This window comes from Squalius cephalus (assembly GCF_949319135.1).
Source record: "Squalius cephalus genome assembly, chromosome: 23".
NCBI classification, from domain to species: domain Eukaryota; kingdom Metazoa; phylum Chordata; class Actinopteri; order Cypriniformes; family Leuciscidae; genus Squalius; species Squalius cephalus.
Genome location: NC_137144.1, coordinates 167,755 through 188,385, shown reverse-complemented (window position 1 = coordinate 188,385; position 20,631 = coordinate 167,755). Strand labels below are relative to the sequence as shown.

The following is a 20,631-nucleotide window of genomic DNA, read 5'->3' as shown; positions in this document are numbered from 1 at the left end:
AATTGATTTTTTTTCTTTTTCTTTTCTTTCTTTTTTTTTTAAATAAGTGTTTAAATAAGAGTTTTCCTACATCTTAAAATTTTTAGTTTTAGGACAATCTTTGAAGGATGAACAAAAAATGTGTTGGTCATCACATTAAAAATAACATTTATTATATTATAGTTTTGAAGTGCTGGAAAAAGATGTGTAGTACTTGTAAGCGTTTGACTATTTCTGTCACAATACCATAGTTATGGTTAGAGTTACTACATTAGCCAAATCCATGGTGAATGTTGCTGAATTGTGGACTGAAAGCCTATAAGCTATAAGTGTTTCTCCTGGTTTCCACGTCAGCGCTGTTTGATCTGATATGTAAGGGATAATGTATAGTGAGCCGGTTGTTATAGTGAATAACAACCCCGACAGGCTGAACGGGATCCCGACGCGAAGCGGAGCTTGAATCAGCCTGAAGGGGTTGTTATTCACTATAACAACCGGCTCACTATACATTATTCCGCTTATTACATGGCTACCTACAAAATAAATAAATAATTTGACACAAATTATTTATTTAAAAAGGAGTTTATTGATTTAAAAACGATTGTATTGCTTCCGCCAAAGAAAATAGTCCGTTCCGCGTCCATAGCAACGCGCTGTTTTTCATGGCAACGGTCTGTTATACTTCGCAGCGGTCTGTTATCAAGAAATAACACACCGCATCCTACATTGGAATTCAGCCAAGCCATGTAATAACTATGGTTAAGAACAGGGAACTCTGCGCAGAATCGGAATGTTTCTCACTGGATCTCGCAGCGATGATGTTGATTAATTCTGAGGCGAATTCAATGCATTTCTTCACTGGATCTCCAGAGACTGGATCTCCTAGTAACAGTGTTGCGTGATCGAGATCGGCCCGCGACTGGCAAGTTTGGGGCGCTGCGCTGTCTATTATTGGTCCGAACTAATAAACGGTCTGTGAAGCATAAATGAGTAGCTCATTTTTGTTCCACTTTTATTTTGTTTGCTCGGCAACATCTGCTTGGCAGATGAATTTACAGGTTTCAATATTCATTCTGTGTTTATATATGACTCAGTAAAGCCCTGACATTCGGTTCTATTTATTTAATGAATCATAATGCGATTGTACGCGCTATTATTATTACGTTAGAGACATCAACCACTGGTTGATGACCATAATGTTTGTATAAACTGTAGGTAACAACTGGTAAAATGCACATCTAGGTCATAAAAACTTAATATTTTCTTCTCAGCCATGTCAACAATTGTCCGTGAGTGAAATCTCCTCCCATCCGTTGTCTGATTGGCCTTTCGCAAGGATTCCTGGGTAGTTAAAGTGTGTGGAGCCTGCATCTATGCGGGCTTCGCGGAAGACCGTTTCAAGGGTACAAAGCACTGCTGAGCACACTTCAGAGCGGTAAAATGCTGAATGGAACGGCCTACGGACTCGTAGACTCAGCGAGCACGTGCAATTCAAGTCCATGAGACCGAAAGTCCACATGAAGTGCGCCATTTGGGACAGGGCCTTTGTCGCAGTCTGGAGCAGCACAAACATTTTGGAGTCAATAAGCAAAGGATCAATCTAGGTTTTTGGCTATGTTAATGTCATTATTTATTGCGAAGGTGTTTTTGTTTTAATCTTTGAATTGGTTTTACGTGTTCAAGTAAAGTCAAGCTGTCTTCTTGCAAAGTCAGGTTGTGTATGTTCAAGTTCATAAGACTTTTAGCCATTTAATAATCATCACTCTGATTGTTGAACAGCTATTTCAGAGCATTTGGTAATGGGATAAACATAAGAAGAAGAAAAAAAAAGAACAATATAAGGATGTGCAGTGAATATAAGGAAATTAATATTGTCCAGGCCAAATCTATGGAGACTAGTAAAGTCAGGAAACTTAACTCAGCTACGCCTCTAATAAAATACCGCATTGTAAAAGAAGCTTCCATTGCTACATCTAACATTTCCAATATCTAATACTGCTGAAATTCTTACAGTGTTTACATTGTTTTTAAAACACTTCCAGAAACAAACTACCGAACCTGTAGACTGGCAAATCATATCACAGTGCAGGTAGATGCCCAGCGTCATGTTAAATTAATTGATTGTCACTATTGTCGATAGTCATTAGACAACGGACGTTTTTGCCTGCCAAATTTCACTGAAATTATGCTAATTTGGCCGCATTTTTAGAGTGTGCTGTTGTCTTCATGAATAAAATATCATATGTTAGTTATCAAAAGATGTGTCAGTGGGTAGACTAAGCTGTAGCCTTTTTTTCCTTTAAAGGGTTAGTTCACCCAAAAATGAAAATTCTGTCAGTAATTATTCACCGTCATGTTGTCCCAATCCCGTAAGACTTCATCTTCGGAACACAAATTAAGATATTTTTTATAAAATTGGTAAGGCACTTTTACGTTTTCTCGTTGGTTTCTCGGACATCCAGGAAATGCACACTTTAGAACTATTTTAAACACTACATCGAGACCCATCTGCATCATCTTCTCAGCTCTCGCGCATGCGTCGTGACGCTCTCGTGAACTCACTCAGTGGCCCACACAGAAGAAAATGAATAGTTTAATAAAGTCTTATTTTGGGGATTTTTTTGCGCACAAAAAGTATTCTCGTCGCTTGACAAACTCAAGGTTGAGCCACTGTAGTCACTTGGACTATTTTAACAATTTCTTTACTAACTTTTCTGGGCTGGCAGATGAAATTACCTCGCAGCCGATGGAGGAGTGAGACAGCTCTCAGATTTCATCAAAAATATCTTGATTTGTGTTCAGAAGATGAACGAAAGTCTTACGGGGTTGGGACAACATGAGGGTGAGTAACTACTGACAGAATTACATTTTTTGGGTGAACTAACCCTTTAAATCATATTGATCTGGTTAATATAATCTTTTCCTGAGGTGGGGAAAGTTGTGTCACTGGACACCTTTATTTTAGAAGTCATATTTGTATGTAATTAGGGATATTTACATTTTGAATCTTACCTTGATATTGTTAAAGAGACCCATTGATCTGCGACGTCTCGTTGTCTCAATAGCTGTCATTTCGTGTTTTTACAAGATACAACACATTCTGGAGAAATAAAATCATAACTATTAAAGGTATATTTTGCCTTCCTCAGCAAAACAAATATGGATTAAAAAGCTTGTCATGAGTTTTTATCTCTCATTTTAATCTAGAAATGTGGAGTTACAATCAGTTACAAGTTGTTTTCTGCAAGCTATTTAAAATGAACAGGAAATGCTTGTGGTCTTAAGCTAACTTGGTTACATGTAGTTGATGCTGTTTTTTTATTTTATTGTTTCAGGCAGCTGCTCACAAGAAAGCAGCCTTTCGTCCCCGTTTTTTTCTTAGGAACTTGGTGAGCAGAACATATGATGTCAAGACTTAGGCTACTCCAAGGGGGTCTTGGCAGTTAGTGCTTTGTGCTGGTTTTGATTTAGCACTTTCAATTCACTTTGAATTCAGCTCCAGAATAGAAGTATTGAGGAGAGTGTGCCTAATATCATCCATACATGTTCTATTACATTATACACATTATTAAGTATACTCAGGATAAGAATGAACTGAGATTAATTGATTAAATTTAAAGAATACATTAATTTCTACTGTAAGTATAAAAACAAATATCTATAGCAAAATGATATATATTGATAACTTGATATTATCACATCTTGATAAGTCTGACTAAGAGTTGTCCTTTACTGCCCAGAGTTCATGAATTAATGAAAGTGTTCTTACAGCTTGCTGAGACTGAAGAGTTGGAGATATAGTCTAGCTACTTTCACTTTAGGACGTTAAGTGGGCTACAAGTAGATGCTGAGCTGTGGGCGGGCGTTCAGGATTGTGAAATCTCAAATAGCATTTGGACGTGATTTCATGTGAAGTGTAAAAAGAAGGTGAAAGAAAGAAAGAAAGAAAGAAAGAAAGAAAGAAAGAAAGAAAGAAAGAAAGAAAGAAAGAACAAATAATGACAAGACACACCTCTCAAACGAGCATCGATCATTGACGATTGTTAACCGGCAACATGCGGTTGCTAGTCGTTCTGTCCTTATTCCAAACTTTTTTCTTGAATTTCCTAACATAACCAGCAGATGGAGACAAAGTACAGTTTTAAAACCAAACTCACTTTTATGAAAATTCTCGATTCTAGATCATATGTGACCCGATCTGGCGAAATGAGTCGGAAGTCGCATGGGCCGATTATGTGGAAAAACAATGAAATAATAGATTTAAAACAAAAAAATTTTTTTTGCTAAATTTCAAAGAACAGACATTCAAAAATAATCTCCTAAAGTTTCGCAGTCCAGATAATTGAGTAAAGGTGTTTAAATGACTATTAAAGTTTACAAAGTTTTACTAAATTCGCTGAAAATGAATATTGCTTTTCTCAACTCCTCTCCTCACCTCTGAGCATTTCCCGGGAATCGCCTCAAACGTCTCTGCTCTCCAAATATGGTGTTTCACGTTGTATAGAACCAATCAAAAAGCTTAGAAATGTACACAAATGCTGATCATTTGTCAATGGGAAGCCCCGTTTCGACTGACCGGCACGCGATTGGTCCAGCCATCCTCCTGTCAGACTCACAGCGCTATGTGTAAACAAGCTAGCTGATCTCCTTAGAAAGATTAAATATTATAAATTTGAGAAATGTTGCTGTCAAAAGAGAGCAAAGTCGCCAAAAGCGTTGAACTCACTGGAGGCTTCTAACCTAAGCTCTGCTGCTGGTCATCAAGAGTGGCTAAGGCTAGTCAGTGATTGTTTTGAATCTGGAGACGTGTCATCCTCTGATGACCGCGAACGTGACAGCCCTGTGGTATTTATCGTGTATGGATGTGAGTGAGTGCAATTATTCTGTGAGTGTATTTATCTGCAAGGAGAATCCATTACAATGTGTTTGATTTATTTTAACCCAATATTTAACTGTTGGTATCTCCGTTATGAATGTGTTACACTGTTATTGTTACTGTCAACTAGCCTACACAAAGATATTGCATAGGCTAACATTATTTTGTTCTCTGTTTCATTGTCTCTCTGCCTCTCTCTCTCTCTCTCTCTCTCTCTCTCTCTCTCTCTCTCTCTCTCTCTCTCTCTCTCTCTCTCTCTCTCTCTCTCTCTCTCTCTCTCTCTCTCTCTCTCTCTCTCTCTCTCTCTCTCTCTCTCTCTCTCTCTCTCTCTCTCTCTCTCTCTCTCTCTCTCTCTCACACACACACACACACACACACTTACCTCGGCCTGGTCATAACTGCATCGGGGAGTTTCAGTGTGGCAGTGAATGCTCTCAAAGATAAAGCTCGAAGAGCTCTATACGCAATTAAGAAAAAATTCCAAAACATTGAATTATCAATTCCATTCCAATCTGGTGATAAAATCTTTGATAGTGTAATTCAGCCCATTGCGCTGTATGGAAGTGAGGTTTGGGGTCCACTCAGTGATCAGAGCTACACTAGATGGGACAGGCATCCAACAGAAGCCCTACACACTGAATTCTGCAAAATGATTCTAAAACTACAAAGGAAAACACCCAATAATGCGTGTAGGGCAGAATTAGGCCGATTCCCATTGATTATTAATATGCAAAAAAGATCCCTCAAATTCTGGATGCATCTAAAATCAAGTCCCACAGAATCGCTACATTTTAAAGCACTACAAGCCCAAGAACTGAACCCCGAAAAGAGTCTCCTCAGTCAACTGGTTCTGAGACTCACTAACCAGACTAACCCTACTAACACTAACCAGTCTCAGACCAGCACTGCTTCTCACACTAACATCAGAATAAACCAAATTACCAAACAGTCTAAAAGTACATATCTGGAACATTGGGATCAGGAAACTAAAACACAAAGTAAATTACAATTCTATCGAAATCTGAAATCAAATTATGAACTGGAAGAATATCTCCAGAGTGTGAGAGACACAAAGCAGAGACGGATCCTGAGCCGGTACAGGCTGAGTGAACACAGTCTCGCCATCGAGACCGGCAGACACAGGAAGAGCTGGTTACCCCGAGAGCAGAGGGTGTGTGTTCACTGTAGCACAGGAGAGATCGAGACAGAGACGCACTTCCTCCTTCACTGTCACAAATACAGTTCAGTCAGAGAACTCTACTTTAGCAAACTCACTAACGTAATACAGAACTTTACAGCCATGACTGAAGTAGATCAGATAAAGATCCTGCTAGGAGAGGGCCAGACAGCAGCACTCGCTGCCAGATACGTGTGTGTGTGCCACAGCCTGAGAGACAGCAGGTGAATGTGTGTGTGTGATGTGTGTGTCTGACCTCAGTGTGTTTCCCTACTGTCCACCACAGTGACCTTCAGTGACGTATGTGTGTGTATATGTTAAAACACTGTGGTGTAAAATGTTCACAGATATTATAATTTGTTACACTGTTAATTTGTACAATTAATTTAAGTTGTGCATTTAGATTTAAGTTATATTATGATATTTTATTATTTTGTACTTTATAATTTTATACTTTATAATTATTCTATGTGTTCCAAGCTTTGGCAATATTGTAACATGTACAGTCATGCCAATAAAGCAATTTTGAATTGAATTGAATTGAATTGAATTGAGAGAGAGAGAGGGAGAGAGAGGGAGAGAGAGGGAGAGAGAGGGAGAGAGAGGGAGAGAGAGGGAGAGAGAGGGAGAGAGAGGGAGAGAGAGGGAGAGAGAGGGAGAGAGAGAGGGAGAGGGAGAGGGAGAGGGAGAGGGAGAGAGGGAGAGAGAGAGAGAGAGAGGGAGAGAGGGAGGGAGGGAGAGAGAGAGGGAGAGAGGGAGAGAGAGAGAGAGAGAGAGAGAGAGAGAGAGGGAGAGAGAGAGAGAGAGAGAGGGAGGGAGAGAGAGAGAGGGAGAGAGAGAGAGAGAGGGAGAGAGGGAGGGAGAGAGAGAGGGAGAGAGAGAGAGAGAGAGAGGGAGAGAGAGAGATTTTTTGATTTTCAAAACATTACACTTTATTACAATTTACATCACAAAAAACTATTACAAACTACCAAACAACATATGTTGAGATTATTGTGTGCACATCCCAACATCTGGCAGGTGCTGGACAAAAAGGACTACTGAATAGAAAAGATTGAAATGTCCGCAACACTGCTAACTCCCATATTTTAATTAAAAAAAAGCAACGTTTCGACCCTACTGGGTCTTCTTCAGGCAAATGGTAAAGCACATTTGATACAGAGATATGTAGGCCTTACAATCAACTGACCCACCCTGTGATTACAATTAGCTTGATTGGGTCTAAACAAGCCTAATGACCCCACTCATTATTGAATTAAGAGAACAATTGCTTAGAAAAACAATCAACATACACAGGAAACAATTCCATATTTATATATAAGTTAACCCAACAACACATATTAACCCCACAAAAATAATTTTTTGGGAGAAAAAGCCCCACATATGCATATAACTTGCTAAAATGTAGTCAGAAACAGGAAATTACCTAAACAATCAGTAAATACTCACATACATGTCATGTATATACACTCACCTAAAGGATTATTAGGAACACCATACTAATACTGTGTTTGACCCCCTTTCGCCTTCAGAACTGCTTTAATTCTACGTGGCATTGATTCAACAAGGTGCTGAAAGCATTCTTTAGAAATGTTGGCCCATATTGATAGGATAGCATCTTGCAGTTGACGGAGATTTGTGGGATGCACATCCAGGGCACGAAGCTCCCATTCCACCACATCCCAAAGATGCTCTATTGGGTTGAGATCTGGTGACTGTGGGGGCCATTTTAGTACAGTGAACTCATTGTCATGTTCAAGAAACCAATTTGAAATGATTGGAGCTTTGTGACATGGTGCATTATCCTGCTGGAAGTAGCCATCAGAGGATGGGTACATGGTGGTCATAAAGGGATGGACATGGTCAGAAACAATGCTCAGGTAGGCCGTGGCATTTAAACGATGCCCAATTGGCACTAAGGGGCCTAAAGTGTGCCAAGAAAACATCCCCCACACCATTACACCCCCACCACCAGCCTGCACAGTGGTAACAAGGCATGATGGATCCATGTTCTCATTCTGTTTACGCCAAATTCTGACTCCACCATCTGAATGTCTCAACAGAAATCGAGACTCATCAGACCAGGCAACATTTTTCCAGTCTTCAACTGTCCAATTTTGGTGAGCTCCTGCAAATTGTAGCCTCTTTTTCCTATTTGTAGTGGAGATGAGTGGTACCCGGTGGGATCTTCTGCTGTTGTAGCCCATCCGCCTCAAGGTTGTGCGTGTTGTGGCTTCACAAATGCTTTGCTGCATACCTCGGTTGTAATGAGTGGTTTTTTCAGTCAAAGTTGCTCTTCTATCAGCTTGAATCAGTCGGCCCATTCTCCTCTGACCTCTAGCATCAACAAGGCATTTTCGCCCACAGGACTGCCGCATACTGGATGTTTTTCCCTTTTCACACCATTCTTTGTAAACCCTAGAAATGGTTGTGCGTGAAAATCCCAGTAACTGAGCAGATTGTGAAATACTCAGACCGGCCCGTCTGGCACCAACAACCATGCCACGCTCAAAATTGCTTAAATCACCTTTCTTTCCCATTCTGACATTCAGTTTGGAGTTCAGGAGATTGTCTTGACCAGGACCACACCCCTAAATGCATTGAGGCAACTGCCATGTGATTGGTTGATTAGATAATTGCATTAATGAGAAATTGAACAGGTGTTCCTAATAATCCTTTAGGTGAGTGTATATAAACCCACATGTCATGTATATATATAAACCCACAATCAATTACATAGGCTACATAAATACAAATTATATTATGACATATAACATGGCAAAGCCATACATTATAAGAATGGTTTTATATCAAACTCTTCATTCAGGCCATAAGGAGACATCGTGTTTAAATAATAAATCCAAAAAGTTTCCCGTTGGAGAAGCCTTTTTCCGTGATCTCCTCCTCTAAACGGTTTATTGACCCGCTCTAGCCCGATATATCTAAGGGCGCTGACATTATGCCCAGCTAATTTAAAATGAGCGGCAACAGGACTGCGTTCATCTCCTTTTCTGATGGTGCTTCTGTGCTCACTGATTCTAGTACGTAGCGCTCTCGTTGTTTTACCAACATATGATAACCCACATGGGCAACTGATTAAATAAATAACATGTGTGGTGCTACATGTAATAGTGCCGCGAATAGATAATATCTTACCAGTGTGTGGATGATTAAAATTTTTTTTTTACACTTATACGTGTACGAGCACTGGGCACAACTGCCAAATCTATAATTGCCATCTGGCATGCTAGGAAAAGGCGTTGTAAGTTGTGGACGTATGTCGTTCTTAACTAGATGGTCTTTTAAGTTAGAAGCACGCTTAAAAATAAGCTTAGGCTTTTCTGGGAAAACTTTGTTTAATTTAGGGTCCGAATCAATAATATACCAATGTTTATAAACAGATCCTCTAAATTCTGACACAAGTGGAGAATATTTTACACAACATAAAGGAGACTTATTTGGGTTTTTTGTGCGTTTATTTGATCGAAGGCACTCGTCTTGCGTCATCTGATCAAAGCGTGCTTTGGCTGAATTAACCCACTCTTGTTTGTACCCTCTGTTGAGGAATCTTTTTGTCAAGTCCGCAGCTTGCTTTGAGTAAGATGTGTTATCGCTGCATATTCTGCGTGCACGACTAAACTGACTGATTGGTAGACTTTTGACCAATGGCCTGGGATGAAAACTATCCCCATGCAGTATAGTGTTGCGATCCGTAGGCTTGCGAAAAAGATCAGTTTTTAAACTCATACCATCTTTATATATCTGAATATCAAGAAAACTGATGCATTGTCTGTCATATTCCAAGGTAAATTTCAAATGTTCGTTACAAGAATTCAGATACTCATGAAAAACATTTAATTCGTCCACTGTGCAGTCAATAATCAGAAAAATATCGTCAATAAATCTCTTGTAGAATAAAATCTTAGAGTAAAAAGAATTTCTCTGATGCAGCACAAATTGATTCTCAAAACGACCCATATATAAACAGGCATAATTAGGGGCCATTTTGCTTCCCATGGCAGTGCCTTTCTTTTGAATATAAAACTCATCTTGGAAGCGAAAAAAGTTATTAGTAAGAACTATGTTAGCCAAGTCTAATATGCACTCAGTGCTAGGTTTTAGCTCAACCTTACTTAGAGAGAGAAAATACTGAAGTGCTTCTAGGCCACCATCATGCGGAATATTTGTGTACAAACTCTGAACATCAAAAGTGACCAATAAACAATCATCAGAAATAAGATCAAAGGTTTTTAGCGAATTGATAAAATCAATAGAATCACGTATATAAGAGGGGAGGGTAACCACTTCTGATTTAATAAAATGATCAACGAAGGCAGATATATTTTCAGTTAGGCTACCAATCCCGCTGACAATAGGTCTTCCCTTCAGAGGGATATCTAAGCCCTTATGGATTTTGGGGAGTGTATAAATTACAGGGATCACTGGATGTTCAACCTTAAGAAACTCAAAGGCACTTTTTTCAAACTCGCCATTATTAAAGTGATCTTCTAATTGGGAATATACCACGTTCTTCAACCTGTTTGTGGGATTACATGATAATCTCTCATAGAATGTACAATCACTTAATTGTCTTTTAATTTCCTTTTCATAATCAACAACATTTTGCAAAACAACAGCTCCCCCCTTATCAGCAGGCCGTACCACAATACTATTGTCCTTACTCAAATCCATTATAGCTTCTCTTTCCTCTTTAGTCAAGTTATTGTACACTTTATATTCTTTTTTATTTTTTAGTAGACCCTTAACATCATTCTCAACCAAACGACAGTACGTATCCAGAGAGGCATTACGGTGCTTAGGAGGAATAAATGTCGATCTTTTCTTAAAACGGCTATGAGACAAGTCACTAGTGGCAGAGGTAACAGGCGGCAGGACTTGGTCCAGAGCGGAAACACTCCTGGTTGAACTGTCCTTCATATCAGAGTGGAAAAACTCCCTCAATCTAAGATTGCGAAAGAACTTCTGGAAATCAATAATAGTCTCAAAGTCATTAGTAAGAGTAGTTGGAACAAAACTCAGTCCTTTACTTAAAGTGTAAGTTGCAGGTTAACCACCACAGCCAATTAATGTGTAAATTAAAGTGCTATATATGTATATATTTAATTATTTCTGTCTTAAAATGCGTTAAAATAACATTTATTGGGGTTTCTTTGAAGGTAGCGTGTTTTTTCAGTTACTGGGTGATGACGTCACAAGAGGAACTCGCAACCCATACTCTGCTAGATTCCTACTGTATTATGGCTATTTGGAGAACGACTGAGGAAATGGGAAACCATCAAATTAACCGGTCAGGCGTGAGAGAGGGGAGCCATGGCACTCAAATAGTTATTAATGCTTGGTGTGAGGAGAATGAGTGGAGGGTTGGCCACGTTAGAGCTAGTCTAACCTGGTGCAAAAACTTAACCCGGATAATATAACGGAACAAGCAAGTCTTTTCAAAATATTGCCGTCATGTGGAATAGCAAGGAAGGACAACGACTGAAGACATTTACTTACAGTAAGTCAGTCCAAATCAGAGCTGTAACGTTAGAGATGCACACACTGCACAGGCATCAATCGCTAGTCTCATCGACGCCTCAAACGTCATGTAATACCCTTCCTTAATCCACGCGTTATCAATTTCTCACGATTTAATTAGCGATGTTTATTGTCAGAAAAGAAAAAGAGAGATCGATGTCCCCATCACTGTGTTTGTGTGGGCTATGCCACCCAATTGAATCAGCTGTGGAGAGTACGTGCTGCCGTGAGGTGAACGCGTTTAGCCGTTTAGTGGAACAGCTGGACCCGCGACCGGCTGATCTGACGTGCCTGAACCCGTTTGTTTTGCGAATAGCTTATTCTCATTTCAGGCATGATCACGGTACCCTTGAAGTCAGCACACACGAGTATGTTTACAATTTAGTTATTTTATCCATTTTTTTTTAATCAAATAAAACATACAACCAACTTTTCTGAAGTTATGTAAGGCATCTATAACTGCTAGCTTATGGTAACTCTACTTGTGAGTTCCTCTTATGACGTCACGCCCCATCTAGTGGAAGGGAGCGGGAGCGGTTAAAACCACTGTTAAAAGTGCCAATTTTTCATATTATATCAGCATTTTGGTATAAAAAAACAATGTTCTTATCTTTATGTTTAATAAACACATTGCATTATCTTCGTGAAAATTTTAACCTGCAACTTACACTTTAAGGCTGACGTACAAGCCTCAGACAAAGTTTTTTCAGAAAGATTAATTACCGTACTCTCCTGCTGGTCTGAATGCGGGGTTGCCTGTGACCTTTTTCGCTGACTTCTTCGGCATCGTTTTTTCTTTGAAACAGGTCTGCTCTTCGCCATCGTTGTGAATTTTGAGGTTTTCTCAGGCCGTATCCTAAAAAAGACACTCCGCGCTCTGATTGACCACTCACATCTGAGCCTGAATCATACGATGATGAAGACAACCATGGTTTTCTGTTCCCTTGTTGTCGTTGGCGTGCAGGTCGTGTTCGTTGTCCCTGGTTGTGCTGCGATTTAGCTAGAGATTCTGGTTTTCCATCCCTCCAAAAGTAGACTTTGCTCTGCTTGTAATCCTCAGCATCCCGTGCAAACTTGGTCCTCTTAACACTCCTGATTTCGCTGGTACAGTCAATACGATGGCGTTCAAGCTCCTTCTTAATTTCCCCAAGTTTTTTCTTGTCAGACAGCACTTTCAATTTAATTTCTGTTTGCTTGAAATCTTCCCTTGTTGATTCCAATTGAACAGTGATTTCACTTATAACGAGGGCCATCAGATCAAAAGAGCATTTGTTTAATATTTCGCACCAGTTTTTCTCCAAAAAAATTCTTTTTGTGGGGTTAATATGTGTTGTTGGGTTAACTTATATATATATATATATATATGGAATTGTTTCCTGTGTATGTTGATTGTTTTTCTAAGCAATTGTTCTCTTAATTCAATAATGAGTGGGGTCATTAGGCTTGTTTAGACCCAATCAAGCTAATTGTAATCACAGGGTGGGTCAGTTGATTGTAAGGCCTACATCTCTGTATCAAATGTGCTTTACCATTTGCCTGAAGAAGACCCAGTAGGGTCGAAACGTTGCTTTTTTTTAAAATTAAAATATGGGAGTTAGCAGTGTTGCGGACGTTTCAATCTTTTCTAAACTACCAAACAACACCATTAATATTAAAAACAAAATACTTAAAAGAAAGAAAACAACAACTCTTCTTCATTAATTTCACAAAGGATCTTATTTAAACACCATATTACCTCAAAAGATAAAAGATCATGCATTAATCTATAATAATGATAATCAATCAAAATCCTAGATTTGACTAATTTTACAAAAACTGCTGCCAAACTGTTGCAAACATTTTGCTCAATTTTTTCTTTTCTTGTGGCATAAATCGCCATTTTTGCCTGACCCAACAAGAAGTTTAACAATTGACACAGATGACGATTTTTCTTCACATATTTAAACCCACAAATAAACACTTTCATTGAGAAAACCACATCAAAAGAAGCAAAAATATTTCTCAAGATATCAAATAAGGGTTTTAACCTCATACAGTGCATAAACGCATGAAAAATGGTTTCTTTCTCCAAACAAAAAGGGCAACCCTCAGTCACTTCAGAATTGATCAAGGAGACAAAAGCATTTACTGCAATAGCCCCGTGTAACACTCTCCACTGTAAATCCCCAGTTTTTTTGACTAATGGTGACTTATACAAGGCTCTCCATTCTGGTTTTTCATTGACAGCAAGATTGAGTATATTTCGCCAAGGTGTATCACACTTGTTGTCTAAAACATTCTTATTAAAAGCTTTTACACAAACCTTGTACAGTTCTTTCCCAAGTGCAACATGTGAACCCACAATCAATACTTCTTTACAATCCAAAAACATACTGTTGTGTTCTCCCAAAATGGGAGATATACCCAAATTCGGAAAAGGGTCTCTACAATCAGGAAATATCAACCCCTTTGAGTATTGATCCAACAGTTCTGTCTCTTCCTCAGTAAGAGCCGATCTCCATTTTTCAAGAGCTTTTGCTACTATACGGCAGGATTTGAGTCCCAAATGCTCAGCAATCGCGGTCACATTCTTAAAAGCAGATCCCGCTATTTGATGTAAATGATCAACTACTGTCAACTTGGCATCACACAAAGTCCTTTCTGGTATGAGGAACGAAATCTCACGTGATAAGTCCAAACGTGAGCCACAGACCAATGGTTCTTGAAGTAACCAAAACAGAGAAGCAACATTGCTTTCCCTATTTTTCTTGAATAGAGACCAGACTTTAAATAAGTTGCGATAAAAAACTGGAGAATTAGATAGTTTTAATCTTTGAGAGTCCAACCAGAACAAAGTTTTGTCCAGTCCAAGCCCTTCAATATTCCGAAGGATTGCACAAGCAGCTCCCATCCAACTCGACTCTGAAGAGCACTGTAAAAGTCTCTGAACATATTGCAGACGAAATGCAGCCGTTCGGCTCTGCAAGTGTATCAAACCAAGTCCTCCTTCGTCTTTTGATAAATACAGAACACTTTTTGGTACCCAGTGCATTCGGTCCCAGAAAAAATCTATTAACATTGACTGGATTTTCATCAACACATCCACTGGGGGATCTATACAGGCCAGGTGGTGCAGAAGTGCAGAGGCAACCAGATTGTTGATGATCAAGATTCTTCCTTTATAGGAAATTTTAGGGAGTAAAAACCTCCACTTATCCAGTCGCCCTTTGACCTTTTCAACAGTGCCTTCAAAATTCTTTTTTACAACATTTTCATTTCCTAAAAAGACTCCTAGATATTTGAAACCATCTCTTGTCCATTTTAGACCATCAGGAACTCTTGGTTCACCTTTTGGCCATTTTCCAACTAATATGGCTTCACTTTTTTTCCAGTTAACCTTTGCAGAAGAAAGAGTCTTAAAATCATCTAAAACCTTCAACATCACATTGACATCATTGGGTTCACTGATTATGACAACGACATCATCAGCGTACGCTGATAACTTAAAAACATTAACACAATTTGGCATGCACAATCCACACACATCAGTTCTTAGTTTATTTAACAGGGGTTCAATAGCTAAGGTGTATAACATGCCTGAAAGCGCACAGCCTTGTCTGACACCCCTATACACCCTAAACGGAGAGCATAAGTCACCATTAATCTTTAATATACTCTCAACGCCACAATACATCATTTTAATCATTTCAATAAACTCTGAACTAAAACCAAAGGCTTTTAAAACGTTCCATAAATAAATATGCTCGACTCTGTCGAAAGCCTTCTCTTGATCAATGGATATCATACCAAAATCTACGTCAAAAATGTTTCCACAGTCTTTATGAATCTGGTTGATATATGGAGACTGATACACCCCACAGGTAGAGACTATTCTTTTTTTTCACAAAGGCACAAGTCTTTTTCTAGAATAGATTATTTTTTGCTTGACTCGAAACTTATATCAAACGTGATCTCCTCAGACTATCACAACATCTTAATTTCTGATCATTCTCCGACTTCAGTGGTTCTTGATCTTGGACATAAGACTAAACCACATTGTTGGCGTTTTTATCCTTCTCTACTTTCTGATGTTTCATTTTGCCAATTTATATCTGAAAAAATCTCAGATTTTCTGGATATTAATGATAATTCTGAAGTCACTGACTCCACTTTATGGGAATCTTTTAAAGGAGTCATAATGTAGAAATTTCACTTTTCCACGAGAATCAATGTATGTTATGATTGCATAATGATTGTACACTGGCCGGGAAGCCGATATTTAAAAGTGAAGCGTTTGTTTACCTCAGGGTTTGTAAAATAGGCCACGTGCACGCGCACGAAAAAACGAGATTTTGATTTCTTCCCCTTCTTGACGTCAAGACGGGGGAGGATATACCAAATATGGACACCGCAAACCTATGCCGCGGGAAGCCCGCCCCTCTCCCCCTCAGATTCAGTTTAGTCGACTCGAGAAAGATGGAGAAACCGAGTGTAGCCTACACCTGAGATGCTCTGTGGGTGACTGCCACAAACAACATGCAAATGTGTTTTATCTACCAAAAACGGACGAAACTATCAGGGAACAGTGGAGGAAATTAATTTTTAATGACGCTGTCCCAACAACTCTTTCAAGTGGCGTATCGTTAGGTGTGTGTGCTAAACATTTTACACCGGAATCATTTACAAATTTGCAGCAAAATCAGGCGAACTTGGCCTCGAAGCTCCGTTTGGGAAAAGGTGCCATCCCAACCATCAGGGACTTGCCAGAAATTGAAAAGGTAAGACTGTGTTTGTATTGCTCTACTGTGGTTAACAAATAGCAGCTAACTGCTAATGCGGCTATTGAGGTAAACACGGGGAATGGACTCTGAATGCTAGGCTAGCCACATCTTTCCACTTTGTTTTACACTAGCAGCTACAGTAGTGACGGTACAGGAGTCCATGCTCAGTGGCTAAAACTGTTTAAATGCAAGTATAACATCACGTTGCATGTCTAAAGAAGAAAAATATTGAATGTCTAAATAACCACAACGTAAAACAAGGCAAAAACACCACATGATAGTAAAAATCTCAAAACCACTGTAAGCTGATAAAAAAACTAACAAACTACATCTCCGTTAATGTAATCTACATTAAATATAAGGTAAATTTATGTGGGAGAAAATAGCAACACACGTTTTTGTTCGTTACTGATGTTAGTGTATGTCTCAGTCAAAATGATTGTCTTTACCATTCAGAGACATCTTGATGTAGACGTCCTTCCATCGACTTTACATCTTCACTTTCCAGCTCTGGTTCAGAGTCCGGCTCAAACATGTACGGTTGAATCCCATAGTTCGCGGCCGGGTCGAGTTCATTGATACTTTGCGGTTTGCGCCATGATGTCATTTTGTAATGATATGCTAAAGAGTTACCTGCGGTGTCAACCCCCCTCCTTCCTGCAACCAATCAACGCGCCCCTCATTTGCATTATTATAATGACCGTCCACGACAGCCAAAACATCGCATCAGATCTCGCGAGACAATAATGCCTTTAGAAATAAGGGTCTGAGGGGCTCTGTGTTGATTTTTTTTCCACTTTTCTTTTTTAGAAGTGCCTGAAAGACTATAATAGAGCATTGGGTACCAAAGTTAAAACAACATTATGACTCCTTTAAGGCGGTGATTAGGGGTCATATCTCTTTTGAGTCTTCGGCCAGACGAGCCAAACGTAGGCGCCTTACAGAAATAGAAGAGGAATTATCTCAATTGGAACCCTCCTATAGAATTTCCTCTAGCCCCTCTACTTTACAGAATATTCTTAAATTAAAATATGAATACAATACTATTTTATCAGGGCAGGTATGGGATCAATTGTTGAGGATAAGACAAAAATATTTTGAGTTAGGTGATAAGCCCCATAAATTGCTGGCGCGACAGCTGAGGGGTTTACAAGCAAATTAAAGCCATACACAAAATTAAATCAAAAGCAGGGAACATGCTTGTGGATCCTAAAGGTATAAATGATCGCTTTAGAGAATATTATGAACAATTATATACATCAAGAGCAAAAGGGGACATTTCTAATTGGCTAGGACATTTGAATCTTCCTAAATTGAGTGATGCTGCCTGTGAGGCTTTAAACTCTGAAATTACTATTCCAGAGATTGTTGATTCTATAAAATCTTTTCCTAATGGCAAGGTGGCGGGGCCAGATGGTTTTGGCATTGAATTATATAAAAAATATTCTGGAAAGCTGGCCCCCCTTTTACTGAGGATGTTGACTCATTCTCTTGAAACTCAAAAATTCCCTGACACATTATACGATGCTAATATCTCACTAATATTAAAAGAGGGTAGGGATGAGACTGAGCCTTCATCTTATCGGCCTATTGCATTACTTAACTCTGACATTAAATTTTTTACAAAATTATTAGCTAATAGGTTAAATAAATATATTTAATCTATTATACATATGGATCAAACTGGTTTTGTTCCCAATAGGTTTTCATTTTTTAATGTTAGAAGATTAATGAACATAATGTACCATAAATATAAAAAAGGCTCTAAAGTGGCTGCTCTGTGCTTAGACGCAGAAAAGGCTTTTGATCAGGTGGAATGGCCTTAAATGGTGAGAGTTATGGAGGAGTGTGGGTTTGGTAGTCGTTTTGTGTCATGGATTACAACATTATATGCTCGCCCAACCTCTTCCGTACTCACAAATCAAGAAAAGTCAAAGTCTTTTTTATTACATCGAGGGACACGTCAAGGATGTCCCCTCAGCCCTTTGCTTTTTGCAATTGCGATCGAACCCCTTGCGATCAGTATTAGAAACAATCCATCTATTGAGCCTGTGAGATTGGGAAATGTAGATCATCACATCTCCTTATACGCAGATGATGTTGTTCTCTTTTTGTCAAATCCTGAGCAGTCGGTCCCTTTACTGTTAGATCTTATAGAATCGTTTGGTACAGTCTCTGGATATACAATTAATTGGCGGAAGAGTGAATTCATGTCTTTAAGTGCTGATCTTGATACTGAATTCTTACACAATCTCCCTTTCAAAATTACAGACAGACTTAAGTATCTTGGAGTTGTTTTGCCCAAAAACCCTAAATTAATTTTTAAGTAAAATTTTCTTCAGAAATTGGAGGATTTAAAGGTAGACATTGGCAAATGGAGAACTCTTCCTCTTTCCATGATAGGACGTATTAACGCTGTTAAAATGGTTTCTCTGCCTAGATTCTTGTATCTCTTTCAAAACATTCAAATTTTTTTGACTAAGTCTTTTTTCAAAACATTAGATTCAATTATCCTGCCTTTTATCTGGGGTTTTAAAGCTCACAGAATATCAAAAATACATTTACAGAAACCAAGGGAGAAGGGTGGGCTAGGGTTACCTTGCTTCTTGCATTACTATTGGGCAGCGAATGCAAGGGCGCTTGTTTATTGGCAGGGGGATTATAAAACAGAAATTTCTATTGACACTCCCCCCTGGGTTGCTATTGAAAAAAATGGCGTTAAAAATAGTTCTCTTCCAGCACTCCTCTTTTCAACTCCTGTATTGCATACATCTGTTAAGGTGGATAATTTTATTGTTTCAAACTGTTTGAAAATATGGCACCAAATTAAGAAGGTATGCAGATTACCTGACACTGCTATTTTCGCCCCAGTATATAGAAATCATGCATTTCCCCCTTCTCTCTCAGATACAACATTCAACATGTGGAGGCTGAATGGTATTGTTACCTTGGAGGATTTATATATTAACAAACATTTTGCTTCTTTTTCTCAATTAAAAGAGAAGTTTTCTCTACCCACAACACACTTTTTCCGACATTTACAGATAAGAAATTATGTGCTCCATGCAGTGCCTAATTTTGAATCTCTACCAGAGGAAAGGAGGATTTATAGACTATTGTTGGGCTCGCCTGATTCCAAACATTTGATTTCAGATTTTGTTATTGTGTTTTCTGAAGAAATGAGTTATTCTACACATTCTTTAAAAAATGCTTGGGAGGAGGAATTGGGTATACAGATTGGAGCTGAAGTGTGGGAGGAGAGCCTTAGCAGGGTTCGTTCTTGTTCTATTAACTCTAGGCATCAGTTAATTCAATTTAAGGTGATGCATAGATTGCACTATTCAAAGTCTAAATTACATAGAATTTTCCCCACCATTTCTCCTACATGTGACCGGTGTAAATCTGCAGAGGGCTCTCTTACCCATCTCTTTTGGACGTGCCCTAAACTTTATGAGTTTTGGTGTAACATATTTAAGTGGTTCTCTGACATGTATGGTTTTGTGCTTAACCCTGATCCAGAGATTGCATTATTTGGATATTCTGTTTACCTGTCAGACCATAATGTCTCTGTACAAAGCACTATTATTTATGGAATGATTATTGCTAAGAGCGTCATTCTAAGACTCTGGAAATCAGATATTGTTCCTCAGTTCAAGACCTGGTTGACTTGCCTCACTGGAATACTCCACATGGAGAGAGTACGGTATGGAATCATGGGTAACCTTGAGAAATTTTACAGTATATGGCAACCATTTCTAGATCATCTTACCCAGTTCAACACTGACTCTGACCAGTAATGTAGAGTATTGTATGCTGTCTGCTCTGCCCTCTACTGATTTTTTGCTTGTGCTTCATTACTGAAACTGCATATGCCCTGATTGTTCTTAGTTTTTAATTTATCCCCTCTTTTTTTTTTTCTTCTCTTTTCCTTTTTTATATTATCATTAATGGTGGATGATATTAATAATTATTTAGATTCTTATTTCTGTTGATATTATCATTCATTGAGTTGTATACATTTTTTAAATGTATTTTGTTTTTCTTTGCTTTGCTTTTTTGTAAAATGTAAAATTCTAATAAAAATACTTAAACAAAAAAAAAAATGTTTCCACAGTCTACAATGTCTCTAATAAAAGAAACATTATCAAAGATTCTTCTTCCTGGGACGCAATATGACTGATCTGGATGAACAATAGATCCAATGACTTCACCCAATCTGACTGCTAAAGCTTTGGACAATATTTTATAGTCATTACATAATAAACTTACTGGTCTCCAATTTATGATGTCATTTAAATCTC

The 20,631-nt window shown here is 38.6% G+C and overlaps 1 protein-coding gene across 1 annotated transcript in view; it reads right to left on the bottom strand.

Annotated features, from left to right (window-relative positions):
- Positions 1–3,815, bottom strand: part of LOC307151292 (solute carrier organic anion transporter family member 2B1-like) — a gene marked incomplete at its 3' end in the record, with an annotated part of 29,264 nt that extends 25,449 nt beyond the window's left edge. The window contains exons 1-2 of the mRNA XM_079859244.1: positions 3,749–3,815; positions 2,992–3,079 (exon numbers count right to left, since the gene is read on the bottom strand). Of these exons, the coding sequence (XP_079715370.1) occupies positions 2,992–3,051 (60 nt within the window). The 5' untranslated portion in view covers positions 3,052–3,079; positions 3,749–3,815. The remainder of the gene's footprint in view (positions 1–2,991; positions 3,080–3,748) is intronic.
- Positions 3,816–20,631: the final 16,816 nt, after the last annotated feature.